Source organism: Microcaecilia unicolor, chromosome 4, assembly GCF_901765095.1.
Source record: "Microcaecilia unicolor chromosome 4, aMicUni1.1, whole genome shotgun sequence".
NCBI lineage: Eukaryota > Metazoa > Chordata > Amphibia > Gymnophiona > Siphonopidae > Microcaecilia > Microcaecilia unicolor.
The window spans coordinates 360934769-360962506 of NC_044034.1; the positions used below are offsets into that span (position 1 = coordinate 360934769).

The window sequence follows — 27738 nt, forward strand, 5'->3', positions numbered from 1 at the left end:
TCTCGCCGCCTTCACACTTCCGGCTGGAGGCTTCATTATCCCTGAGTTCCGTGCATTGCTCTCCTCAGTTCGTTTGTAATTTTAAAAAAATTTCCTCATTTCTGTGCTATTTTGTTCAGGATGACTTGGCTCAAGTCATGGTTTCGAACCAAAAAAAGAACTTAACCACCTCATCTTGAAAAATATTTCCAAAAATGAAATATGGTGTTTAACCGAAAATGTAGTCCTAAATGTCTTTTTATATATATACTAGTAAAAAAGCCCCGTTTCTGATGCAAATGAAACGGGGGCTAGCAATGTTTTCTTCTGTGTGCATGTGGGAGTGTGTGTGTCCCTGCCCTCTGGCCTCTCTCCCCTCCCCCCTCTGAGTCCTTCACTGTTACAGAGCCAGCGATTTGATTTCCTGCTCTGCTGTTTTCCTTCACTGACTGTGTTACAGAGAGGGCGGGGCAGACACTCGTAGGGAAACCGGATATCTCGCCCCCTTCACACTTCCGGCTGGAGGCTTCATAATTTTTCGAGTAAAACTTCATAGCAAAACAGTTATCATAAAAGATGGTGTTTTGCTGTGAAGTCATCTGAATATTGAAACGCTGATGTCTTCTGGACCTGCCACTGTTGGAAACAGGACACTGGGCTAGACGCACCCTTAGTCTGACCCAGGGGCGTATCTGCGTGGGGCCTCAGGGGCCTGGGCCCCCGCAGATTTTGCCCTGGACCCCCCTACCGCCATCAACTCTCCCCCGCTGCCGTTCTTACTTTTGCTGGCGGGGGACCCCAACCCCCGCCAGCCGAGGTGTGCTTCCACCTGCCGCTGCCGTAAAAACATCTTCTTCAGCCGGCGGGGGACCCCAAACCCCCGCCAGCCGCCCCGCGGTGTTTAAAATTCATCTTCGGCCTCCGTGGCCGTGCTGCTGTGATAGGCGCTGTTGAAATCCACTTCGGAGTCTGGCTCTGGCCCCCCCTACCGCCGGAGTCCAGATACGCCCCTGGTCTGACCCAGTATAGCAACTCTTTTATTGTGAACACAAAGCACTGTTTTGGCCTAGAGAAATTGGGATTGAGGCTCCCTAACTTAAGGGATATCTTTTCCTGTTGGGTTACTCTGCCTCTGTTTTGTTTTGTTTTTTTTTCTCTGCTGCTTCATGTGGCTTTTCCCTGTTTTGTAACTGCCTTTCTCTTCTAGCCCAGCTATCACTGCAGATTTTATTCATTATTCATTAGGTTTTATTTACCACCTTTTTGAAAGGATTTACTCAAGGCGGTGTACAGTACGAGTAAATCAAACATAAGCAATAGACAATTGCAGCAGTAAAAGTATTCAAATAATACAAAGTATGGTGTAGTATACTACTTACAATGTCAACACAATCTAATATAATAATTTGCACTTCCAATGTTCCAATGTCTCTGGCTGCGTTCGTAAGCACCAGCTGACGTCACCAGAGACATTGGAACATTGGAAAAACATTTCCGTCCCTCCCTTCCTCCCTTCCACTTCAATCTGCCCCCTGCCTCCGAATTTAAAAAGTCTTGTTGGACTTACGAAGTCGGGGTTATGTCGTCCGGCAGTAGCGCTAAAAGCCATGCAACTTCGTCCCTTCTCTCGCTGTCTCTCTCTCAGCTCTGGTCCCACCCTTGCGGAAACAGGACATGAGGGCAGGACCAGAGCTGAGAGAGAGACAGCGAGAGAAGGGCCAAAGTTGCATGGCTTTTAGTGCTACTGCTGGACGACGTAACCCCGACTTCGTAAGTCCAACATGGCTTTTTAAATTCGGAGGCAAGGGGCAGCCTGGAAGTGGAAGGGAGGGACGGATGGGGGGGACCCTGGAACAGCAAGGGAGGGACGGGTGGAGGGAGGACTCTGAAGGATGGAGGGAGGGACCCTGAAACTCCCTGAGAAGGGGGGCCCTGAAACTCAGAGAGGGAGGGAGGCCCTGAAACTCGGAAGGAGGGAGGAAGAGAGGGGCCCTGAAACTTCGAGGGAGGGGGACCCTGAAACTGGAAGAGGGGAGGGGACCCTGAAACTGGGAGGAAGGGGATGGGGGAGGGCAGGGGGGAGGGGGACCATGAAAAATAGGAGGGAGGGAGGGGACCCTGAAAATCAGAGGGAGGAAGGGATGGAGCGACCTTGAAACTCGGGGGGAGGGGGACGACACCCATGGAATTCGGAGGGAGGGAGGACGAGCACTGGAACTGGGAGGAGGGCCCCTGGAACTGGGAGGTAGGGAGGGGAGGGAATGACCCTGGAACTCAGAGGGAGGGGAGAACGACCATGGAATAGGGAGGGAGAGGGGAGGGGGGAAGACCATGGAAGAGGGAGGGGGGAGGAGGGCCCCTGGAACTGGGAGGGAGGGAGGGGGGGCCCCCCAGCCATAGCCACACTCATTCTCACACACACACACTCGCACCCAGTCTCACTCTCTCTCTCTCTCTCTCACACTCACACACACTTGCACATTCACTCTCTCTCTCTCACACAGTCACTCTCACACACTGTCAAACATCCTAATTATAAACAACACTCCGATGAAAACCTTGCTAGCGCCCGTTTCATTTGTGTCAGTACATAATAAAACATTTTAATAGACAGCATAAAGGTATAAGCAAAGTTGGAACATATAGATAGGTAAGAGAGTAAGGGGAGTTAGAAAATAAGGTGACTAATTTAAAGAAAGTTGCATATGAAGTCAGAGGGATGATTAAATGTTAGCTAGGATAGGAGTGGATAAACATTTTAGCTGGAAATGCCTTAAATCAGGCCACTAGGTTTCAACACTTGTATGACTTAAGACTTCTGCACAGGAAGACCAAGGAGCAAAACCCTGGCACAGTGATTAAACCCGGATCCCTTGCAAAGCAGTGGTTACGCGCAGCATCAGTTAGCTTAGGGCCCTTTTTACTAAGCCATGTAGGCGCCTACGCGCGCCCAGTGTGTACCAAAATGGACTTTCTGCCCGACTACCTTGTGGCTCTTGTGGTAATTTCATTTTTTTTTTCGCGCATCCGAAAAATTTTTATTTTCTGCTGTGCGTAGTGGACGCACGCAGGTCATTACCGCACAAATTCTATACCGCTAGGTCTACGGCTAGCGGTAAGGTCTCGGACCCAAAATGGACGCGCAGCAATTTTGATTTTGCTGTATGTCCATTTTTGGCTGAAAAATAATTTGCGCACCCAAAACCTGATACAATCAATGGTACTAAGCCATGTAGACTACTGCAATGGAATTTATGCGGGATGCAAAGAACAAACCTTAAAGAAACTTCAGACCACTCAAAACACGGCAGATAGGCTTATCTTTGGAAAAACACGATTTGAAAGTGCAAAACCCCTTCGCGAAAAACTACACTGGCTCCCAATCAAAGAATGCATTGCTTTCCACTCTGGTTCACAAAATTATCTAAGGTGAAGCTCCGGGATACATAACAGACTTGATAGACCTACCAACTAGAAACACATCCGAATCAATACGAACGTACCTAAATCTGCACTACCCAAGCTGCAAAGGACTCAAATACAAATCAACTTACACATCCAGTTTTTCCTACATAAGCACACAACTGTGGAACGCTTTACCAAAAGCCTTGAAAACGACGTACGACCACCTAAACTTCCGGAAAACACTAAAAACTAACCACTTTAAAAAGGCATACCCTACTGATCCAACATAAATGCCCGATCTCTGCAACACAACAAAACTAAAGAACGTAATGGACATAACACAACTCTTCCGTTGTACGATTCCCTAATGTGGCTGTGCCAAATGAACTTTATCTTACCACAACATCACTTTGTATTTGTTCACACCGGAGTCAGCAAATGCCTCTCCAGTACTATGTAAGCCACATTGAGCCTACAAATAGGTGGGAAAATGTGGGATATAAATGTAACAAATAAAAATAAATAAAACCCGCACCCACACTACCGCAGGCCCTTTTTCAGCGTGCCTTTGTAAAAGACCCCTTAGTACTGTAGCTGTCTTCATCCTTTTAGTGTTTCCTTCTCCTTTCAGCTCAAGTTAACGCCAGTAGTGGCTTCCTGGCACCCTGAGCCTTCATGTAAAGCCATCATCCTTCTCACCCCAGGTGCAGGGTGCAGTTTTAAGAGAAGTTGTTCCTTGCGTGGCAAGGCAACTCTGAGCTGTGTGGATGTTTGCTTTGGTGTTAGGGGAGAGGCAGGGTTGACAAAATCACCAACAGAAAGAAAAGGTGGTAGCATGATAAAAATAGTGCAGTCAGAAACTTATTAGCCTGTGGTGGTCAACAGAACTAAAAACAAGTAATGGTCATCCTTCTGGGGGTGGGTGGGTGGGTAGGGTTACCATATTTTGTCCCCCCAAAAAGGAGGACACATGCCCCGTCACCCCCCTCCCCTTACCTTACTACTGCTCTGGTGATCTAGTGACCTCTTCAAGGCAGGAAAGAGCCCCCTCTTTCCTGCCCGGAGCGCTGCCCTGTGTGCATCCTTCCTGTTGCTGATGCTCGGCGCCAATTCAAAACGGCCGCCGAGAATTGAAGTCTCGCGAGGTCAGTTCAACTCTCGCCAGCCATTTTGAATCGGCACCGAGATCGCAACAGGAAGGATGCACACAGGGCAGCGCTCCGGGCAGGAAAGAGGGGGCTCTTTCCTGCCCCAAAGGCGGACTAGACCACCAGGGCAGTAGTAAGGGAGGGGAGGCTAGCAATCTGCTCGTTTGTCCGGATTTCTGGACAAACGGGCAGGCTGGCAGGCCCACCAGCCTGCCCGTTTGTCCAGAAATCCGGACAAATGGGCAGATTGGCAAAACCCACCCGGTGGCCCGGACATGTCCTCAAAAAGAGGACATGTCCGGGTAAATCCTGACATATGGTAACCCTAGGGGTAGGGGGATTCACATTTTTTTTTTATAAAGTGTAATAAAAAAGAATGCAATCATTGCAACTGTAAGGTCAGTATAGCAAACAATAAAATGAAAACAAAACACCCAACTAAGCCGCTCCCACCCCCTCCCAGGAATGCAGTAACCAATTAGGAACATGATCCCAAAAGTGATGTGGATCTCCATGTTTTGTAAACACACCCAACTTTAGGAAAAGCAAGCTAAAATGTCCAGGTCATCCTGCTTGTTAAAAGATTTCCCATAGGCAGGTGAAATCGGGTAGGATGTTTAGCTGCAAAGCATGGGTGGAGTCTTTACCGCTTTTAATTTTGAGAGTTTGCCAAAATCAACTTCATAGAGTTGGCAGTGGATAAGAAGGAAAGCAGACCAGCCCTGTTTCAATCTTGATACTAATCGAACAGCTTTTCAATTTCAGATTAATACTCCCTTTCTTGCAGATTCAAACCCAACCTGAAAATGCTTCTTTAGAGTCATTTTTTAGAACTGAAACCTATTCAGTCCCGTCTCCTTTTCCACGCCCTTAAACTGTCAGGCCTGGTTGCTTCCTGTTGGCTTCACTGTTTTCACTTAAAGGCCTTTTTTTTTGTCTTACTGGACAGTCTGTGCACTTTGAAGCTGAGTCTGTGTGTCTATGAAACTCTGCTTCCTTCAGGAAGGCCAGCGAGGAGCATGCCGAGCAGCCGCACATAACATGGCAGCTCCCTGGCCGGAGCGACCCTTCCCTTCCGACTTCCCCACCGACAATCTGGATGACGCAGCAGGAGACCCTGCCTGCCGCTGGTTGGGAGGCTGGAAGGGGGCGGGGCTGCAGTGTGTCACACGTAGGGTTAACATATGGCTCCAGAAAATGGAGGACGGATTGAGCCAGCCGGGTACACGCACCGCAGAAGAGCTGCCGACGAGGCGGGGAGGGCCTCTTTGTCGGCAGCGAGCGGTGAAGGAGTTCTGATAATGGTTATACAAATAGGCTGAAAGAGTAAATGAAAACCTGAAAGAGAATTTGCAAACTGTTATCTTTTGGTTTTTATCATTATGAAAATTATTTTAGCTACAGTCAGAGGTCAGAATTATAAGCTGAGATGAGAATAGTCCCTTAATGGCTGCTTGGCTGAGTGATGTCCTCCCACCCTAGCCAGTCAGTGATGTGATTAATTTAATCACATCTCCAAAACAGGAAGATTAAGAAACTGATGTTCTGCTTCCTGTAAATACCCCACAGAAGGGCTGGGAACCAGCACAGCCAAAAAAAAAAAAAGTGGTTCCTTTTCTGTTTTTAGCCTAAAGGTAAAGGGGGTCAGCAGCTTTCATTGCTGACTGTTTTTTTTTTTTTTTTTTCCCCTCAGCGGACAAGCAGGATAGCAAGCCCTCGTAACTGGGCGATGTCTAGCAGAGTGTGGCCTGGTTTATTTTGGAAGCTTTTGAGAAACCCCAATCATGCATGTGCACCACTTCTTGCATATGACTGTTGCACAGGTCCACCCTCCGTCTCTTCCGCAGAGCTCAATGTACTCCGTCTGTTAAATTTCTTTATTGCTATCATGTAGGCCCAGGGCTGAGACCGAACCGCCCCGGGGCTTCCGCTGGCGCTGCAGTCTCCAGCCGCCCGTCGACAGCCCCCCTCCGTCCACCACCGTGACCGGACCCCCTGCATTCAATTTGGCAGCGTCTCACCTCCGTGTGAAAGCGGCAGATCGCCTCCCTTCGGGCCCTCCCTCACTGTGTCCTGCCCTCGTCACTTCCTGTTTCCGTGAGGGGGGGGGGCTATCGACGGAGTCGAGGGTAGGCAGGTGAGACTGGGAACTGTAGCACCGGCAGCCTGGGAGCAGGAGAAGGAGAGAGACCCCGGCGCCGGGCCCCACTTGGAGGCCCGGGGAATTTCCCCCCCCCCCCCCCTCTCAGCGGCCCTGTGTAGGCCTTCAAATATTTTCTCTCTTCATGTACCTAGATCATAGGAGCCAACTCTGTGGGCGCTTGAGCATCCCCAATATTGAGAACATTTCTTATGTGTCCAGGGGAGAGTTTATTTCCACTGGGCTTAGCACCCCCAATAATTTTGAAAAGTTGGCTTCTATGACCTAGACAGACTTTTTTTTTTTGTCCAATTGTTTTTGTAACTTTTTGTATATGCCCAGTTAGGTAACTTTTAGTTACATATGCAGCTCAATTCTTTAAAAATAAAAACCTAGCAATAACATTCCACAGATCTGCCCTGGAAAGAGCCCTGTTTCTTGGTTTTCACTCTGGTCCTTGAAGGCCACCAACATAATCAGGTTTTCAAGATATCACTAGTGAATTTGCACGAGACATTTTCATACAGAGGAGGTAGTACACATGCAGTTATCTCGGAGAACTTGAAAACCTGACTTGTTGACAGCTATACACAGTGGTGTGCTGGTAAATTTTTAACAGGCTCTCTCCCCGGTCCACCTTTGCGCCCCCCCCCCCCCCCCAAAAAAAAAAAAATTGCAGAGCTGGCTATAGCCGGGGGGGGGGGGGGGGCAATGCATTACTCTCCCCAGGAAAAAAAAATTAAATGATCCCAGGTTCCAATCTAATTCATGTTTAATATGGGATAAAATGCCATAAGTAAATATAAACTTTTAACGTTCAGCACCTGATCCTCAAAGTGGACATATTCCAAACACTATAATGAAAATAAAATGATTTTTTTCTACCTTTGTTGTCTGGTGACTTTGTTCTTCTGATCATGCTGGCCCAGTATCTGATTCTGCTGCTATCTGTCCTCTTACCTCCGTTTCCAGGGCTTCCTTTCCATTTATTTCTTTTCTTTCCTCCTTTCTTCTTCATTTCTGGTCCTCCGCAGACTTGACTGTACAGTGGATCCAGCTTCTGCCTATTTTCTCCATCCATGTGCAGTTTCTTTCCTCACTTCCTTTTCCCTCATCTAATCTCCTTCCTCTATCTTCCCTCCATGTCCAGCATTTCTTCTCTCTCCCTCCATCCATGTCCAGAATTTCTCTTGCCCTCCCCTCCATCCATGTCCTGAAACTCGCCTCCCTCCCCTCCCGCTCCCATTCATCTTTTTTTATTACCTCCGTCGAAGCGGCCCCGTTATTTAAAGCCCTGCCCATCTCTAGCCTTCCCTGCTTGCTTCAATCGTGATGAGTTCGTTCCCTCAGTCCCGCCTTCACAGAAAAAGGAAATTATGTCAGAATGTCGTCAGAAGGCGGGACTAAGGGAACAAACTCATCACAAAGCAAACAGGGAAGGCTAGAGACGGGCAGCAGGGCTTTAAATAACGCGGCCGCTTCAACGGAGGTAATAAGATGGATGAGGGCGACGGAGACTCGCTGGACATGGATGGGAGCAGGAGGGGGGAGGTAAGCATGGCCTGTGGTGGCGCCCTCTTGCCATGCTTACCTCGTTCACTGGAGCCGGCTCGTCCTGGAGAACAACCAGCTCGCAAGATCTTGCAAAATTTAACAACCGGCTCTTGCGAGCCGGTGCGAGCCTGCTCCAGAGCACCACTGGCTATACAGGTCTGGGAGTGAAGACCAAGGCCTTATGTTGAGAAAAAGCCAACCTCGCCAGAGAAACTGGAGGGGTCCAGAACAAATTAGCAGCTGTTCTACTGTAAGATTCCAGCCACACGAAACACCAAAAACTTAGCTAAATAGCTATTATACTCTTCATACAAAGTTAAATATTGGATATACCGGTCTAAAGAAACCTTTCTGGCCGGTTTACAATTTATATAGTCGGAAAAAGAAAATGAGAGGAAATACAATTTCTAGAGGACAGGAGCCATAGAGGGGCATAATCAAAAGGGGCGCCCAAGTTTTCCTGAGGACGTCCTCGCAGGACGTCCCGGCGAAGGGGCGGGTCAACCCGTATTATCGAAACAAGATGGGCGTCCCATCTTTCATTTTGTTAATACAGTCGGGGACGCCCAAAATTTGCGAAATTTAGGTCGACCTTAGAGATGGTCGTCCCCGATTTTCGGCGATAATGGAAACCGAGGACGCCTATCTCAGCAACAACCAAATCCAAGCCCTTTGGTCATGGGAGGAGCCAACATTCTTAGTTCACTGGTCCCCCTGACATGCCAAGACACCAACCGGGCACCCTAGGGGACACTGCAGTGGACTTCACAAATTGCTCCCAGGTGCATACCTCCCTTACCTTGTGTGCTAAGCCCCCCCAAAACCCACTCCCCACAACTGTACACCACTACCATAGCCCTAATGGGTGAAGGGGGGCACCTACACTGGGTTTGTGGTGGGTTTTGAAGGGCTCACATTTACCACCACAAGTGTAAGGTGGGGGGGGTGGGCCTGGGTCTGCTTGCCTGAAGTACAGTGCACCCGATTTGTGTCGGCCATGTATAACAACAATTAGAATGGAACTGAGAAATTCAATAATTGTACAGTTAGATCTGAAGTGTTACCTTCGAAAGCTAATCAAAAATGTTAGTCCAATAAAAAAAGATATCTTATTTTCTAGGCTTAGAATCTGATAGCATTTGAAAATAGTCTTTGGCTATATTTGATCCACTTTTTTTGTTTGTTTTTTTGCACATGTAACTTTAAAACAGCTTGTATGAATGTTTGTTTTAATTTGGTTCTGGTATTGGGCTGCTCTTATGTTTTGTTTTTAAAGGCCAGATGTTTTTTGAACGCAAAAATGGTTTTCATATGTATTAAGACACATGTGACCACCACATTGCATATGCCAGTTAAAAAATTTGGTACCCCTTCTTATATTTCAGTTGAGAAATTTGGATCCATTTTTGATGCTGGATGAGTTTAAAGGGGGGAAGCCTGCAGGCTTTCCTGATCACCCTCACAGGGGCTTTGAAACGGTAAGTTGTTGGGGTTTTTTCCCCTCCTAAAACTACAAAATTGCAAATATCAGTCTTGAGTGCAAACTTCACCTGAACTGTCCCTTTTTCCCTATTGGCTTGTCTTTGAGTTTCTGAGTAATTAACATATTTCTGTTTGACTGCCACCACACATTCAACAAAGGATTTTAAATTATTGTTCTCAGTGACCTCATGATCTTTCTTAACTTCCATATCAGACCAGTCCGGAACTAGTAGGTTATGTCTGTCCACCAGCGGATGGAGACAGAAGTAGTTTGTGTATTTCTCCTTAAGGACACCGTGCACCCTTAGAAAGCTTTGTATTTCTCTGTCTCCAGTGATTGATCAGACAGCATGGAATGCTGGTCTGTTTACTGAGATAGATCTGAGCCCAGTTGTCAGGTGGGTTTTGTTGACCCCAGGAGGTGCCTTTCTAAAAGGTTTGCCCTTCTTGAGGGTTTGAAACTTGGAGCAGGTGTGTAACTCGGAGATATCTGTGTTCTCTGCCCCCCCCCCCCCCCCCGCCTTCTTTCTCTCATCATGAAGAAAAAGGGCTGGTGCATAAGGAGAAAGCTTTGGTGATTTTATTGAACCGCCAAATCCATTCCCCTTTCTCTTTGCAGGGTTTTTGAACGTTGTCTCGGTGGGCTTTGAGGAAACCTGAGTCTTATCCTCTCTCCTCCTTTTTCTGCAGTAAGGTGTATCTTATGATTCCTTCCTACAGCATTGCAGTGCTTTGGAAGAAAAAAATTTGTAAGTGCTGCCAAGAAGCACCAAATCTCTGTGATGTTTCCTGGGGCGCCACTTATTGGACGTAGGTTCCGTCATCAATTTCAGTCAGACAAGAAAGTTCCTTTTCCCTTGGGGTTACAAGCCAGTGGCGTTCCCAGCCTGGATGGCACCCGGGGCGGATCGACGATGTGCCCCCCCCCCCCGGGTGCACGCCGCTGGGGGGGGTGCCGCGGCGCGCGCCTGTGGGCTCCGACTTCGCTAACTTCACTCATTTGCTGCAGCTCCCTCTGCCCCGGGGCAGAGGGAGCTGCAGCGAATGAGTGAAGTTAGCGAAGTCGGAGCCCACAGGCGCGCACCGCAGCACCCCCCAGCGGTGTGCACCTGGGGCGGACCGCCCCCCCCCCCCCCGCCTTGGTACGCCACTGTTACAAGCAGGTCTTTTCATATGCTAGTATGTGTGGAGTTATTCCATAATTCTGGACTCCACGTTTTGTGCCATCTGCCTTAACCTGAATTCTCAAGGTGGTAAATCTCTCCTCTTACCAAGGCATCAAACTAGCCAAGAATGTCTTCAATGTGCTCAGTAGCTCTCGCCTGGCTGTTTAAAGCTGTGCATTTCTCTGGGAGGATTTCTTACCAAGATGGCAGCTTTGACATAACAATGAAGTCCGCACGTCTCATGGAGGGCTTATCTGGTGATGCCCCCCACAGTATGTGCCATTCATGAACGTTAAATCAAACGTGGCACGACACTAGTCTATCGGCAACAAGCAGACGGCTTTATAGAAAGAATAGACAAGTAGTTCACCAAAATACTCTTGGTTTGATAAATGGTCACCTAGGCGTACTTTATGAAATAACCCTAAATTTGGTGTGGTTTATAAAATACAGTGAGCGCCCATCCGCGCGGCTAAAGTTTTAGTTGCTGGTAGTTACGCCAAGTAAATAGCAAAAGCGAGGGTCCAAAAGTACACAAACTAAAATGCACGAAAGGGCCTCCAAAACTGGAACAATGGTATAGTCTTTAATGAAATAATAGACCCTACACGGGGGCTGTGTTTCGGTGCAGAAAAGCGCCTGCCTCAGGGGCCAAACCAGTATTCTTTTTTTTTTTTTTTTTTTTTTTTTCTTTTAAATCTTATTTATTGATGAAGATTAATGGTTATAGAACATGTACAAAACAATTATTCTTCTAGTGTACAGTAAAGGTAGTTCCTAATTCAGTTTTGGTATTACAACTTTTTATTCATTTTCTCCCTCCCGTCCACCAGTATTCTTTTTAGTGGAAAATAAATATCCCAAGTTGTCCTTCTAATAACATGTCTGAATCGGCAGCAGATTGTACCAGACGCATCCAGGCTTAATAGTTTGTTTGTTGGAAACTACTAATGCGCCTGGATGCGTCTGGTACAATCTGCTGCCGATTCAGACGTGTTATTAGAAGGACAACTTAGGATATTTGATTTGATTATATTGAGGGTAGGTATGATTGAGGTCTACAGAATTCTGAGTGGTGTAGAAGTGCATCGTTTTTTTTTTTTTTGTTTTTTTTACTAATTCCAAATGTACAAAGACTAGGGGACACTCAAGGAAGTTACATGGAAATACTTTTAAAACAAATAGGAGGAAATATTTTTTCACTCAACGAATAGTTAAGCTCTGGAACTCTTTGCCAGAGGAGGTGGTTAGTGCATCCTGGTTTAAAAAAGGTTTGGACAAATTCCTGGAGGAAAAGTCCATAGTCTGCTATTGAGAGAGACATGGGAAGCAACTGCTTGCCCTGGGATCTATAGTATGGAATGTTGCTACTCTGAGATTCTGAATGGAATCTTGTCACTCTTTAGGATTCCAGAATCTTGCTACTTTTTGAGATTCTGAATGGAATCTTGTCACTCTTTAGGATTCCAGAATCTTGCTACTTTTTGAGATTCTGAATGGAATCTTGTCACTCTTTAGGATTCCAGGATCTTGCTGTTCTTTGGGGTTCTTCATGGAATGTTGCCACGATCTGGGTTTCTGCCAGGTACTTGTGATGTGGCTTGGCCACTGTTTGGCAAACAGGATATTGGGCTAGATGGACTATTGGTCTGACCCAGTATGGCTTATGTTCTTATGTTCTAAGTATGTCATTCAAAAAAAAGATCTGATCATTAGTGTGTTCCTGAGCTGACATGATATGTCCAGAATTACCAGGAGTAGGTACCAGATGGCAGCAGCCTGTGTTAAAACAGGGCAAGGCGATTGCGTGGAAAAATGATATTGGTGCACAAAATTGTGGGCCTTGTCAGTAGGTGTTAAAATGTTAAACAAGGAATGGATGAAATTGAAAAGGTTGTCTTGCTCCACATTAGATTATATTTTCTGTACGTGATTTATACACTAGATGGCGTAATCACTTAATGTTAGTGATACCAAAAGACTGCTTGGCCAGCAGTTTGCCTATATTCTTAATGTTAGCTAAGTTTGATTTAAAATGACTTCAGGCCAGTCACTGCTGGGTGCTGCTATGCAAAAGACCTCTTTTAGTAGATGTTGTGTCTTCAGTTCTTGGGGTGACTGGGACTAAGATTACTGGAGCCAGTATTCTAGCTTCTCAGAGGGGAGGGAAGTTTGCCACAGCTCCATGGGAACACCTAGTGGCCAGATACAGAATCTAGGAACTGTAGTTCGAGGCCCCTTGGCCACTGTGATAAGTTGGGATTATTTTTTCCATTTTATATTCTAATAAAATTGGATTTACCACTCGGAGCTATCTGAATGCCTGCACGCTTGCTCTCTCTCTTTCACATCCCCGTTTACCTTTTTTTTTTTTTTTTTTTTATTATTCATTTAAGATATCCTACAAGAAACAATCTTGTTTTGAAAAGCATCCAGTAAATAAGAAATTACCGTGTTTCCCCGAAAATAAGACACTGTCTTATATTAAATTTTGCCCCCCAAAATGCGCTAGGTCTTATTTTCAGGGGCTGTCTTATTTTTCGGGGAAACATCGGGGTTGGATTGGGGTTGGCCTGCCCGCTCTCCGTCGCTCCCGGAACTAACCTTAAACACCTCCTTTCACCTTTGCAGCAGCAGGGCAGGCCACTCCTTCCTTCGGTGTCCCGCCCTCGCCTGATGTAACGTCCGCGAGGGTGGGGCACGGAAGGAAGGAGTTCCGGGAGAGATGGAGGGTGGGTGGGGGGCGGCCTTGTCTGGCTCTCAGCGGCCCTGCTTTCAAACAAAAATTTGCTAGGTCTTACTTTTGGGGGAGGCCTTATACCTAGCAAGTCAGGAAAACCTCTACTAGGTCTTATTTTCGGGGGATGTCTTACTTTCAGGGAAACAGGGTACATATAATAATAATAAGAAAAATTATCAGGAAGAATGATGCTCAAAGTCCATAAATTGAGATCCAAGAATTCGGAAATAGGAGAGAAAAAAATAAAGAAAAATTAAACATACAGGATTAAGCATTCTCTGTTAAGTAGGGTTAGTATCTCTTCTTTAGCGCTTTTCCAGTTTCGCTGAGGTTACAAGTACTGAGACACGGGCAGGATCTGTAAACACATATTTCTTCCCCTCAAGCCTTATTATGCACTTGCAGGGGTATCTTAGAAAAAAGGTACCCCCCCCCCAGGTGCAGAACCTCAGGCCTAAGGAGCAAAAATTGTTTCCTCCGTCGTCTTGTCTCTTTTGAGACATCAGGACAAAAGCAATATATTAAAACCTAAAATTTTGTTTTTTTTTATTACGGAAAAACAAACGGAAGATCCAATCTTTGTCAGGCAATAGTGCAGCAGTCGCCACCAAAGTGGCGGCTGTTGCCAATTCAGAGTCGGAAGATTCAAGCAAAAGAGAGACCTCTAAAGGCTGTTCAACTGGATTCAAGTCTTTCCCTGGGATACAATAGACTTGAGAGAATGGTGGTAAATTCTGAACTGGTATATTCAAAACATTATGTAGGTAATGTTTTAACATCTCAAGAGGGGCTACATTAGGAACTCTAGGAAAATTAACAAATCTCAGATTATGACTTTTAGTGTGATTATCAAATATTTCCATTCTTTGTCTTAGATTCGTTAAGTCCTTTGCCATCATTGGCTGTAAAGTTTCTATTTTTCGCAATTCTTTGATCCATTTTTTCGTCCAGGCCTTAACCTCTTCTTCTCTTTTTTGTTATTCAACTTCCAAGGAGTTTACTCTCAATACGATTTCATTATTCTGTTTAAGAAATATTTGTCCAAGGGTAGACGTTAAGTCCCACAATACATCCAACGTTACTTCCTTTGGTTTAACTACCAACTCTTTAGGAAGTTCATACCTTGCAGATGACTGTCCACTTTTCTCACCCTGTTCCTCAGCTCCTCTCCTCTCAAACCGCGGCGACTCCTCGGGCAAACTGCCCTCTGTTCCTTCCATTGTAGCAAACGAAATCTCCAACCAGCGTTCTTCTGAGTCCTTGATTCCCACTTGGGGGCGACCCTGTCGGTTCCAGCAGGAAGGAGCTTGCGCCTAACAGCTGAGGAGGTGGAGAGCGCGCGGCGGGGCTCAAGGTGGTATCCAAACTGGAGGAAGCTGATATCTCCCAATTGCCAGCGTTCCCTACCGGAGGCGTTCCACCATTTTGGTTAACCCCCAGTGGTCGCACAAATCGGTTTATTGGACCAGGTAATGAGGGGGTAAGCGGGGAGGCTCTGGCCGCTGTCTTCCCTCGGCGCTTAGGCATTTTCAGGAGGAGCGCGACTCAGAGCGTCCTAACAGAGCGCGGCCATCTTGGATCTCGTGTCCCCGTTTACCTTTTTATTTGCAACCCGCAGCGGGCCTTTGCTTCTGACCCTGGACCCATCCTTTAGGACAGGTTGGAGGGAAGCACCGTTTCAATAAGGCTGCCGCTGCAGGGCAACAACTTACTATGAATAAAAAGGTAAACTGGGAAGGAAGGGAGAGAGAGAGAGCCACTGGCTGTCCGGAAGGGGAGGGAGAAATGCCGGACTGACGGTGTGTATGGGGCAGGTGGTTAATTATCAATCGTGACTAAAAATGTTTTTTTTAATTGCAGTCAATAATGAACACATTAATCGTGATTAATGCGCAGCCCTAGTTTATAGTAATACAGTAATTGAATAAAATTAAAAGAGAGAGAGAAAAAGTTAAATCAATTGATAGCAGAGCTAAGATGTTAAACATGGTCCACCCGATATTTAGTGCTGTTTAACTGGCCAGGAACGGCTCCTGATGGGTAAATGGCGCTTAACTAGCTATCCGTGAATATTTAGCGAGAGATAGCTGGTTTTCTCCCACTGATTATTCCCGGTCAGTGTGATATAGCCAGCTATCTGCTTATTCAGCGCATCGCCGGCTAGGTTTGGTAGCCAAATTGGGCCACCAAACTAGCAGGCCTATCTTTGGCCGGTGGCCAGCGCTGAATATTGACTTGGCCGGTTAAGTTGAAACCAGCCAAAAATAATCACTGATAAGCCCAGCTTATTATTACTACTACTACTCATTTCTATAGCGCTACTAGATGTACGTAGCGCTGTACACATTATATGCAGGTACTTTCTCTGTCCCTAGAGGGCTCGTGTGTTTTTTCAGTACCTGGGGGGGCAGTGGAGGGTTAAGTGACTTACCCAAGGTCATGAGGAGTTGCAATGGGAGTCGAATCCAGGTTGCCAGGATCAAAGTCCGCTGCATTAACCATTGGGCCACTCCTCACTCCCTTGGTCTTAATATTGGCCCTGGTATTTTTAACATATTTCAGAGCTGGCAGCATCCCTGTCACTAAATGTTGTAGCCAATGTATTAATCAAAAACAGTTAGAAAAAGAAATGATTGTAGGCCTTGTTGAACTTATCAGGGATGTTTTGTGCCAGAGTCTTCCAAAATATTGTAGCTGTTATTGTACCATTAGTGAAATGACCCAGGCTACCATCGGGGTCTGGTATTCATGGAGGATCAGGATCCCTTTTGTGGCATCTGAAAAGGAAGGGTGTTTTCTGGCTCCATCAGGAGCGGACTGACAGTGACCTGGGTCCCCAGGCAGTAAAAGTCATTGGAGGAGGCCCCCCCCCCCCCCACACCATACACACTACAGACCCGTTGAGTCTCAGTGGGCCCTCCCCGGTCCTACCTTGAACCCTGGTGGTCTAGTGGCTTCTTCAGATGCAGGCAAGAACCCCACTCTCTCCTGCCCGCTTCCGCTATGCTGCCTGGCGCTGCTGTGAAAAGGCTGCCGAAACTTCCCGCAGGAAGTGTCGGCAGCCATTTTTAAAACTCAGCAGCAGGTAGTAAAGAGTGGGGGTCCTTTTCATGTCTCCGCAGAGGTCACTAGACAACCAGACCCTTCGGGGTGGGACTGGGGATGGCCCAGTGAGGCTTGGGGAGGAGGGGGGCTGTAGTTTGCGGGGGGGGGGGGGGGAAGAAAGCCTCTGGGCCCTCGGGCACTGCCTGGTTGCCGTAGGTCATTCAGTCCCTGGCCGTCTCCAGTGCAACTATGCTGAAAGCCTTAGGTAACTTGTTTTAATTTTTTGACTTACATCAGTTTGGAAGGTGTTTCAGTGCTGGTGTTCAGTTTGTGCGGCTGTTCCCAGGTTCATTTCACACTACGGCTCCTTGTGACTCTGGTCAAGTCACTTAAACTCTCCATTGCCCCAGATACAAAACTTACATTGTGAGCCCACTAGGGGCAGAAAAAGTACCTGTACATAACCTATAAACCACTTGGGTTGTACCACAGGAGGGCAGTATATCAAATATGTGATCCTTACCCTTGAATTACTTCACTGTTTGTTTTGTATCCACCAGAAACTGTAATTCAGGCATCCACTCTCTTCTCTTTGAAATTATTCACGTTTGTCTCGGTGCAAAAATCTGATTTAACGCTCTGGCTCAGACCATGCCCACGTTAACACGTATGACCTGTTCTACCTTGTTTGTTCTATGCTGCCCTCTCCCTATTCCCCACCCCCAACACCACAATCAATATTTGGTTTAGATTTTTTAACTCCGTGGGGTAGGATTTGCCCGTTCCCACACTGACAGCCTAGCTTTTCACAGTGGGGAAATTCAAATCCTTAACTAGAGAGAGAACTTGGCACAGATTTCTCCTGCTTTCTGCCAGTGCCCACCTGTAATTCTGGGCAAATTTGCATCATCTGCCAAATGTTAGCAAATAGTTACATTATTCCTTCTTTGCTCTCAGCCTGGGTGGCGTGAAGCAGATTGCGCTATCACGTCTTCAGCCACACTTGTTTAAAACAGCTCGTGTTTAGTGAGTTATAATGTGTTTGGGGAAATACAGGTCTTTTCAAAGAAACCTAAGTAAGAGACCCTTACAAGTGGCATTCACTGTGCTTTGGAGTGGAGGAATAGCCCAGTGGTTAGTGCAGTGGACTTTGATCCTGGGGAACTGAGTTCGGATCCCACTGCAGCTCCTTGTGACTCTGGGCAAGTCACTTAACCCTCCATTGCCCCTGGTACAAAAATAAGTACCTGTATATACTATGTAAACTGCTTTGAATGTAGTTGCAAAAAACACAAAGGCGGTATATCAAGTCCCATTTCCCATTCCCTCAGGGGCGTAGCCAGACACCCAATTTGGGGTGGACCTGGGCCCAAGATGAGTGGGCAGAAGAACTCTGCCTTGTCCCAAAAGTGATTTGGTCTCTCCCTCTCTCGTCTGTATGCCATATGATCTCTCAAACATCCCCCCCCCCACCCGGGGATACATTTTAAATAGGTTTTCACTAGCAGCATAGGCGCCCCGTATAAGAGGCTTGGGGAGGCTAAGCCTCCCCAGCCCAATCTTGACGTTCCCCTGGCTGCTGCCCTCACAAATGCAGGGCTTCCGCAGCAGCCAGGGAGCTCTCCCACCGTCCTTCCTGCTCTCCCCGACCGGCAGCTCTCCTTGCCCCCCCCCCCCCCCCCCGCCAGAGCCCACCCAACATCCCCTCGCAATTTGCCTGCCTTCACCCGTCGCTGTCAGCGCTGCCTGCCATTCATCTCACAGGCAGCCTCGCTCTCGCTCCCGCTCCTCCCCTTTGCGGCGTCCTCTGGCTCTCTCTGATGCACTTCCTGTTTAACAGGAAGTGCATCAGAGAAAGCCGGAGGACGCGGCAAAGGGGAGCAGGAGCGAGGCTGCCTGTGAGATGGATGGCAGGCAGCGCTGGCGGCGACGGGTACGGGTGAAGATAAGAATGTTGCAGGGAGTCAGGGACCGAGGCAGCGCCGGTAGGGAAGACTGAGGCAGCATGCTGGCTGGTGGCAGGGAGACAGAGAGAGACAGGAGCACTGTTGGGGTGATGGGGTAATGTAATGCTAGGTAGAGGTGAGAGAGGGAGGTGGGAAATGTTGGTGGGGGAGATGCATGGGGAGAGAGAGGGAGAAATGCTGCATGTGAAGGAGGAGGGAGCAGGGAGGGACAGATGCACAGCAAGAGAAAATGTTGAACATGGATGTGGGGGAGAGAGAGAGATATGCTGTATGGGGATGGGAGGGATGCTATAAGGGGAAGGAAGAGGATGAAACAGAGAGATGTTGGGCCCAGGGTGCAAGGAAAGGAGATACTGAGAGTGAAATGGGCAGTGGGAGAGAAGAAGGAGGGAAGAGAGGTTGTACATGGGGATGGATGAGAGGGAGGGATAGATATACACTAGAGGGGAAAGAGAAAAAGAGGGAGATTGTGGATCCAGGGACAGAAGGGAGTGAGGAGAAATGCTGGATATGGATGGAGGGGAAATGGCTGAATTTAAGGGCTGGATTGAAACAATTTGAGGGCAGATGTTTAAAGTGCAGAAAGGATAGGGACAGGGCTACAGATGGTAGACAGGACACATAAGGACACAGGAGGATGGTGGACATGGTGAGAGAAAAAATATCAAATGGAAAGAAGACACTGCGTAAAACAGAAGACACTGGGACCAAAGTGAATAGAAAAACTAAATGATCAGACAACTAAGGTAGAAAAAAAGTATTTTATTCAGAATTTATTAACTGGAATATGTCAGCTTTTGGAAATATGCATTTGTGATGTTTTGCATGTAAGTTTAAATTTTTCTAGTATTGCTGCGTGCTGAGTCTGACTTCTTCAGGTAACTTTCCAGTTCAGTATTTTGCCTTCATATCTGTTGTCATGTGTTTTGCATTTGTGATGTTTTGCATGTAAGTTTAAATTTTTCTAGTATTGCTGCGTGCTGAGTCTGACTTCTTCAGGTAACTTTCCAGTTCAGTATTTTGCCTTCATATCTGTTGTCATGTGTTTTTCATGTGTGATCAAGGTGCAGTATTCTGCTAGCGTGTAGTATTTGCAGCCCTTTTTGGGTTTTTTTTTTTTTGTTTTGTTTCACTAGGGTGTGCACTGGTGTTTTAGAGCCCGGTGTAATTACAGTGCTGCCTTTCCACCATAAGGTTGTAGCTCGTCCTGTCCTTGGAATTAGTACTGTTATGGTTTGGTAAGGTTATGAGTGTGTTTTTGCACAAGTTTGTGTATAGTGCTTTGCAGTGGAGAGATTGTGTATTGGCCTTACTGAGGTGGCACCAAATCATCAGGTTTTAGAGCCTAAATCATGACACACTACCTCTTGAAGGATCTACATATAGTCGTTCATAAAAGGAGCTCATTGTGAACACTTTCCACCCTAAAAGGGTGTTTTGTGGCTCTACATGAGAATTGTGATATTATGATCCCTTGTTTCATATTGTTGTCGGTCTGCATTTTCCGTATGGGTGGTATATTGGTTTATTAGGGTCTGCCCAGTGTTATGGTACAGTAAGGTTTATGAGTGTGTTTTTGCACAAATTTGTGCATAGTGTTTTGCAGTTGAGCAATTGTGGTTAGTACATGCTTTAAGCAACCACTTTATTCTTTGACATATGATACATATTTAATATCTAAATTTAATAAAAGGTATTAATTGTGACTTATTTTTACTTATTTTTTTTCTGTGTTGTCAGACAATTGTAGATGTAAGCCCCGCCCCCTTTAGCCTCCCCAAACAGTTGGGCCACCGACCGCCTATGACCAGCAGTGAGCAGTAACTAATACACCTGCTCATGTTGGCCCCACAGCCTTCCCTCTGATGCAAATTCCTGTTTCCGCATAGGCGGGAATATATCAGAGGGAAGGCTGTGGGGCCGGTGCGAGCAGTATGCATAGAGTCACTACTCACTCCAGGCAAAGATCTGCTATTTACAAAGTATGCAGGAGGGACAGTTGTTGGGAGTTTTCAGATGGTGGGGCTTGGGGATCCCTGCCAGACACATCATAGGTGTGCTGCTACTGGGTGTGCCTGAGCCCAAAGTGGATGGGCCTGGGCCCACCCTTGGCTACGCCACTGCTTTCCCTATTGGAGATTCTAGATGGAATGTTGCTACTATTTGAGATTCTACATGGAATGTTGCTATTCCACTAGCAATATTCCATGTAAAAGCCTGCCCTTGCAGATCAGCAGGACGTCAGATTCACAGAAACAGAAGCCTGCGCGGCCGCATTGCTGATCTGCAAGGGCAGGCTTTTACATGGAATGTTGCTAGTGGAGGAGTAGCCTAGTGGGTTAGTGCAGTGGACCTTGACCCTGGGGAACTGAGTTCGATTCCCACTTCAGCTCCTTGTGACTCTGGGCAAGTTACTTAACCCTTCATTGCCCCTGGTACAAAATAAGTACCTGAATATATGTAAACCACTTTGAATGTAGTTGCAAAAACCTCAGAAAGGCGGTATATCAAGTCCCATTTCCCTTTCCCTATAAATGCCTATAGTAAGATTAACGTAAGAACAGCCATAGTGGGTCAGACCAATGGTCCATCTTAGCCCAGTATCCTGTTTCCAACAGTGGCCAATACATGGTCACAAATACCTGGCAGAAACCCAAATAGTAGCCACATTCCAGAATCCCAAAAGAACAGCAAGATTCTAGAATGCCAAATAGTATCAACATTCCATGGATTCTCTCTTTTGTTTTTGAATTCCTTCTTTATTGAAACCATACAGATAGAAATAACTTAAGGTAAACAAGTAGAGGAGGGAACTGTTCCTTCTGCTCCCCCTCTCAAATAAACCATCGTACAGGCTTCAAACAGACTGAAGAACATATCTTCACCCCCTCCCTCTTTTTGAGGAAGAGTAGGGGCATGGTCCATAGACCATTATTAAAATGGACTTGGGGGAAAATCCGCTACTTATTTCTGGGATAAACAGCATAAAATGTTTTGTACTGTTTTGGGGATCTTGCCACTGTTGGAAACAGGATCCTGGGCTTGATGGACCTTTGGTCCGTCCCAGTATGGCAATACTTATGTACTTATGTAAGTGGACATGCCGGAGCCATGGGGCCCTAGGAATGTGAAGCCCTGCTTGTGGCTTCTGCAATACATGGTCTGACCATGAAGCAAATAGAAAAATATCAAGCTGGAGTAGGAGGAAGTGGAAGGGAGTGGAGGAAATATTTCTTCTCTCAACGTGTAATTTAAACTCTGGAATTCTTTGCCAGAGAATGTAGTAAAAGCAGTTAGCTTAGCGGGGTTTTAAAAAGCTTTGGATAGCTTCCTAAAAGAAAAGTCCATAAGGCATTATTAAAATGGACTTGGGGGGAAATCCACAGATTATTTCCAGGATAAGCAACATAAAATGTATTGTACTGTTTTGGGATCTTGCCAGGTACTCGTGTGGATTGGCCACTGTTGGAAACAGGATGCTGAGCTTGATGGACCTTCAGTCTGTCCCAGTATGGCAATACTTATGTTCTTATGTACTGTTAAGTGAGCCCAGCAAAATACCCAAGGCCATCCAACTATAGGGGCCACCTGAAGTTGCATATTCCCTCTGCCCGGTCTGGCATCACTCCAGTTTACAACCTACTTCTCCCCTGGCCAGCCAGTCAGTTGGTCCTCCACACGCAGCAATGGCTCGCAGCAGAGAGAGAATACTTAAAGCTGCCTCTCTGGCTGATGGAGCCTTTTCTCTGCCACAATTTGCATCAGAGAGGCAGCAAGCAGCAGAGGAAAGGGTCTCTCAGCCAAGGAGGCAGCCTTAAGTGCGTTCTGCTGCAAGCCACTGCTGGGGGAGAAAGGGGTTGGAAACTAGAGTGATGCCAGACCCACGTGACTGGGGGGGGGGGGGGAAGGATGGAGAGATGCTGACTAAACAGAGGGAGAAAGATGCCAGACCAGGGAGGAGGGAGCAGGAGGAAAGAGACATGGAGAGGGAGAAAGACACAGAAAAGATGCTGTCTGTGGAGGGAACAAGGGGAAGGGATGCTGGACAATGTAAGATAGGAAGACTGAGAAAAGATACTGAGCTTGAAGGGGGAGGATAGGGACAAGGACATAGAGAGGACACTGGACAGGTCAGATAAGGGACACTCGGAAAAGATGATTGCTGGATATAGAGAAGTGTCAAAAGGACAGGAGACCACAGAGAAAAGCAGAAGACGCTAGGACCAAAGCAATGATCAGACAACATAGGTACAAGATGTGTTTTTTCTGGAATGATTAATTGTAATATGTCAGTTTTAGGAAATGTGCATCCACCCCCACCACCTTGATGCCTACTGCCTTGGGAGCAATAGTGTTATGGGGGGGGGGGGGCAATCTCAATTTTTCTGCCCACACCACATTGAGTTCTAGCTACACCACTGCATAGGAGCAGTGTATAGAGTCACAAATATAGAACGTGTATCAGATAATTCTAATCAGTGGCGTAGCCTTGGGGGAGCATGCGCATGGGGGAGGGGAAAAGCAGGGCAGGCAGCGCTTCGGTGAATATCCACCGTAGGAAAGCTTCTGTTGGCAGGGCTTGGGGAATCCTGCCAGCCCAGGTATGTGGGGTTACAGTGGGTGTCGAGAATGGTGGGGAAAAATGTGCCCCTTTCCCAAATTGAGGACAGGTTACACCTTTGATTCTAGCTAGCCTACCTGCTTGTGAAACTACACTAGCAATGCCTTCATGCGGTGTTTCCCAAGTCCAGTCCTGGAGTACCCCATGCCAGTCAGGTTTTCAGGATATCCACAATGAATATGCATGAAAGATTTGCATATAATAGAGACAGTGTATGCAAATCAAGTTCAAGCATATTTATTGTGGATATCCTGAAAACTTTGACTTGCAAATGGTACTCCAGGAATGGACGTGGGAAACACTGCCTTAATGTACGTTTATAGACCTCTGAGCTGCCAAATATTTAGAAAAGTGTGAAATCTGTTCCTTCTCAGAGCAGTAAACTTAAACAAACATTAAATATGCATAGGTGATTTTTGATAAATTTGTCATAGTTTCTAGTGGTATGCCAGGTCCACTCTCACCACAGTAACCACAAGGTCTAATACTTGGAACTTATTGGAATTTATGAAAATTTTTATTCAACTGTATTCCGTAGTGCAGAAATGCTTTCACTGCTCACAGCACATGAAAATCAGGGCCGCCGAGAGACTGGACTCGGGGGCCCCACCCCCACCCCCTGAGGTCACCGCCGGGCCCCCTGCATTGAAATCACTGCGCCTCTCACCTCCGTGTGAAAGCGCTGCAGGCAGCAGATCACCTCCCTCCTTCCCTCCTTGTGTCCCGCCTTCGTGGAAGTTACATCAGACGAGGGAGAGACACGGAGGGAAGGAGGCCCGAAGGGAGGCAATCTGCTGCCCTGCTGCCTGCAGCACTTTCACACGGAGGTGAGAGGCGCTGTGATTTCAATGCAGGGGGCCTGGCCCGGTGGCAGACGGTTGACGACGGAGGGCGGGTGGGATTGAGGCGCTGCCCCCCCCCCCCCCCCCCGGCAGCTATGATGAAAATGTTTGTAAAATTTGTGACTGAGGCACTGACCAACGAGCAGGAAAGCCCAGTTCATATTCTTCGGCTGCCCACTTAACTCTTCGTGGCCTGAGTTGCAAGCTGATGGTCCAGTGCAGAAAGGAATTAGACAGCAGTGTGCAATTTAATGAGAAGAGTATATGAATGTTAATGGACTAACAATGCAGAGACATTGACAGCAGGAGTTAGCTCGTGCAATAGACATTGGCATACAAACAGAGTTCTTTCGTTCCCTCTGTCTCCTTTGGAGGGTCTCGCTCACCGATGGAGATTACCAGTTCATGGTGCCCTCTGTATTCTGTGGATGGTCTTTGGTGTCTCTGTCGCCTCTGGTGGTCTTCAGCTGTCTGTTGCCTGTGGAGGTTCTCTCTTGTCTCTTGCTGCGGTTCTCCGCCCTTGGGTTCCGTTGCTGCATGCTGTATCGCATTTTCCTTTTTCAGTTTGTGGGCTGGTTGTATTACAGAAAATACCAGGGATAACCAGCGGTTGGTTGGCCACAGTTCCTGGTCATCTTCCTTTTGTTTGAGGCAGGAGTTTTCTCTGTGGTCTCATTCTCTCCTTAATGCTTTGCTATCGAACATACTGAGAGTGAGGCTGCCGCAGAGCTCTGGCGTTCTCTCAATCTCCTCCTGCTGGTAGGGGGACATAACCCATTTGTCTCTGGATTGATCTGGTGGGACTAAAGGAAAGAAAATTATCAGGTAAGAACTAATTTTTCCTTAGGTGTGCACAGTAGTGTTTCATTTTGTTTTTTGCAGACCCTTCTAATTATGCCTGTCTAAAGTGTGTAAAAATGTTAATAGTAACGTGTGTTTGATTTCTAGGTATCATACCTCTTGTCAGGAGGATCAATGGCCCATGAAGACTTTTGTGGCCATAGTGGAAGATTGAGTCCTGGAGATTTACAGGTACTCTGAATGAAAAATATTCTCTCTCTTTCTCTCCTGTCATTTTGTCCCCGGTGTCTGGCCTTCATCTCCCTCCGCCCTTTGGCCCGACACCGCCAGGTGCTTTAGGGGTTGATTTTCTCCCATAATTTGTTTTGGCCATGTACACAGAGGGGAAGGGAAGGGGATGGTACTCTTGGAGGGGGGAAGTGGATGGCCATAGAGGGGAAGGGAAAAGAAGAGAGGGAGGGGAGAGGAGCAAAAGGAAAGGAAGAAGAGAGAAGATTGTTCCCAGGGAAGGGAAGAAAAAAAGAGAGGAAACGGTGAGAGGGGAATGGAACAGAGACTGGAGGAGAGGTGAAGGGAAGAGAATAGATGAAAAGTAGCCAGATTACAGGAGGAAGAAAAATGGAAGAAAATTGAACTTGAAAAATGAATATAGGGCAGGAAATGAAGAAGACCAGAATAGAAATAATGAATAGATAGGTTTTCCTAGAAACAGAATTCAGAGCATAGACAGAGGAAAGCGGAACGAGAAGCAGGGAACAAGAGATTAGAAAAATAAAATCACCAGACAGCAAAAGTAAGAAGAATTATTTTCAGTTTAGCAATTGAAATATGTCGGTTTTGAGAATTTACATCTGCTGTGTTGTGAGGGAGACCCTTTATGTGATTAATTGCGCGATTAAAACTTTTAGTGCAGCCCTAATGTGTACATATGTTCTAACACTGGCCAACTCGTGTCAGAAGTACATAAGATTCACCTTAATGGTTATTCAGAATATGTCCTTAAGGATTTTTTCCCCCCTATGTAGCAATAATTTTGCAGTATAGAATAGTGGGTAGTTTATAAGTTTCTCTCCACCTTTAAATAAAATCACTGTTACATATATAAAATATGTTCTTTTCACAGATTTTGTAAATCCAGGATGTTTTGTCTCCGTTTGACAATGAGTCTTATTGAATGCATATTACGTATTTTTTTCTCTGTCTTATATTTTAGTGGATGACTGCGGGTCGGGGTATTCTTCACGCGGAGATGCCTTGCTCAGATGAGCCGGCCCATGGCCTACAGCTCTGGGTCAACTTGAGAAGTTCGGATAAAATGATAGCACCCGAGTACCAGGAGCTAAAGAGTAAAGACATTCCAAAACCCTCAAAGAACGGCGTGACTGCTGTTGTCATTTCTGGAGAGGCTTTGGGTGTCAAGGTAAAGGAAAATGTTGCATTTTTAACATAGTAACGTAGTAGGTGACGGCAGAAACAGACCTGTACGGTCCATCCAGTCTGCCCAACAAGATAAACTCTTATGCGCTACTTTTTATGTATACATCCTGATTGCAGTACTGCAAAGCTATACTTGACCATGTGTAACTGGTATTGAATCTGCCAGTTAAAAGGGACGCTCTCCACTGGTTTGCTATGGAATTGTGCCGAAGAGAAATCCTCTGGCATTCTAATGATTCTGGTGGGCTAAATGTTTTTTTTTTTTTTTCTTTTATAGTTTCTGGATTATATGTTTGACGTAATCTTGGAGCTGTAGACCACATATCTCAAAAACACTGAAAATCACTCCTTTTATACAGTCTGTAGGTGAGCGCAAGACCCTGAACTATAATAGAAAATTTCTGTAATAAAATAGCCTCCATAGCCCAGGGAACCAACCTATCATTAGGACTCCACTGAATTGGCCAACATCATAGGCTCCTCCTGCCTTCCGAAAAAACTCACAAAAAACTCCCTAACTCGGGGAGAAAAAGGTTCTGTGAACAAAAAGCGGAGTATCTTCAATTATTAAAGAACGGTCAAAATCTGTGCACCCCACTACAGAGAGTACTTAATGGATGTAAAGAACTTGTAAATTCCCTTCATAGACCTCTTAGTAACGTGAACTGGAAAAATTCATAAATAGAGCACAATTACAGTGTTTACTATTCAACATGGATCAGCCACAACATTCAAAAAACCAATCACTTAGCTTAAAGCGCTGATTTTTGCCTCTTCTGAAGTCAGAGCGTCCTGATTCCCAGGTAACGGCAGTGAAAGAATTTCAGATAGCTGATTCGTTTCTTCCAGTCAAATGTTTGCACCGGTCATAAATCGAATCCAATTTTTTCAAAGTGGGTATTGATAAGTAATCTTCCACACTCGCAATGTCTTACAAACTTTCCCGGACAGCAAGGGACCCCACTGTTTCGCAACCTTCATCAGGAGAAATGTCAAAAGACAAAAAATGTTTTTTTTTTTCTTTTCAATCCATCACGAACAATGGTTCAGAAAATGGCGGACGTTCAAATAGGACGCCAACAACATAGCTCCACCCATTGGATGTTGCATCACAGACTATTGTGTCCAACTATATTACTTGAGCTACTCGATTTGAAAATGACGCGCCACAGCTCCATCAGGACTTAAAGAGATATCAAAAATACGAAAAGTACAGAGTCTTAATACAAGTTTAAGAGTCTTCTTAAAAATCGGAGTAACATTGGCTACCCTCCAGTCTTCCGGTACTACACTCGATTTTAGGGACAGATTGCATATTTCTAACAGTAGCTCCGCAAGTTCATTTTTTAGTTCTATTAATACTCTGGGATGAATACCATCAGGTCCCAGTGATTTACTACTCTTCAGCTTG

At 46.3% G+C, this 27738-nt stretch overlaps 1 protein-coding gene across 5 annotated transcripts in view; it reads left to right on the forward strand.

The window, feature by feature from the left end:
- PIR (pirin) overlaps positions 1–27738 on the forward strand; it is a 92832-nt gene that overhangs the window by 15871 nt on the left and 49223 nt on the right. For all 5 annotated transcript variants that reach the window (XM_030202321.1, XM_030202319.1, XM_030202320.1 and 2 more), the window contains 3 exons: positions 9612–9704; positions 25038–25121; positions 26104–26310. In XM_030202321.1, the coding sequence (XP_030058181.1) occupies positions 9612–9704; positions 25038–25121; positions 26104–26310 (384 nt within the window). The remainder of the gene's footprint in view (positions 1–9611; positions 9705–25037; positions 25122–26103; positions 26311–27738) is intronic.